The sequence below is a fragment of the Teleopsis dalmanni genome, chromosome 1, assembly GCF_002237135.1.
Source record: "Teleopsis dalmanni isolate 2A chromosome 1, ASM223713v2, whole genome shotgun sequence".
NCBI lineage: Eukaryota > Metazoa > Arthropoda > Insecta > Diptera > Diopsidae > Teleopsis > Teleopsis dalmanni.
In genome coordinates this window covers 46505430-46506127 of record NC_051846.1, presented here as the reverse complement: position 1 = coordinate 46506127, position 698 = coordinate 46505430, and the positions used below count along the sequence as shown (strand labels likewise).

The 698-nt window shown below is 27.5% G+C and overlaps 1 protein-coding gene across 1 annotated transcript in view; it reads right to left on the bottom strand.

The window, feature by feature from the left end:
• Window positions 1-622: 622 nt before the first annotated feature.
• Window positions 623-698, bottom strand: part of LOC119680629 (pentatricopeptide repeat-containing protein 1, mitochondrial-like) — a 2523-nt gene continuing 2447 nt past the window's right edge. Inside the window, exon 5 of the mRNA XM_038093553.1 lies at window positions 623-685. Coding sequence (XP_037949481.1) covers window positions 623-685 — 63 coding nt within the window. The remainder of the gene's footprint in view (window positions 686-698) is intronic.

Sequence of the window (698 nt, the reverse complement as noted above, 5' to 3'; positions counted from 1 at the left end):
GAGGAATCAGATTCTTGAATAGTTCGATGTTCTTAACGTTGTCGACTATATTACTTTTAATATATTTATAATTTCTAATGTTCAAGATTTACTGTCTTCTGGTCGTCTGAAGATTTTCAACGATTCAGCACAACGGAATTCTTTTGAAGCTTAAAGTTTAGGGCAACTTCTTTGTAAATCTACTTTTTCCATCGTAAACTCCTCGAACACTCTATTGTATGAAGCAGTAACTGATAATGCGTATACACTGGATACCAAATAGTGCTTAAATTTCATGTGGTAGTACAGTATAGTGCTGCCAACTTAAAAAAAGTAATTGTGATTCCCCATACTCTTTTTTGAAATCATTATTCCGGATACTCTTTTAACGAAATGACTTCTATCAAAGAAGTATTATTGCCTAAAAACAAACTTTAACTTCATTGTTATATATATTATCTATATACGAGTATAAAAATGTATCTTTCTTTAATAACAATGTAATTTTTGCAATTACTGAAACAATTTTAATTCTATTTAAGTGATTATTAAGACACATTAAATATATTTATTAAGCAAATGTTCACTATTATCTTAAACCGTTACTAAATGCAATTACTTTTATATTTAAAAGTATTTTATTTTAAAAGAATATTTCTTCTTGAATTTCAAGTGAGTTAAAACCAGAAGATAAAGACCGACGAGTCTTAATTGAAGTT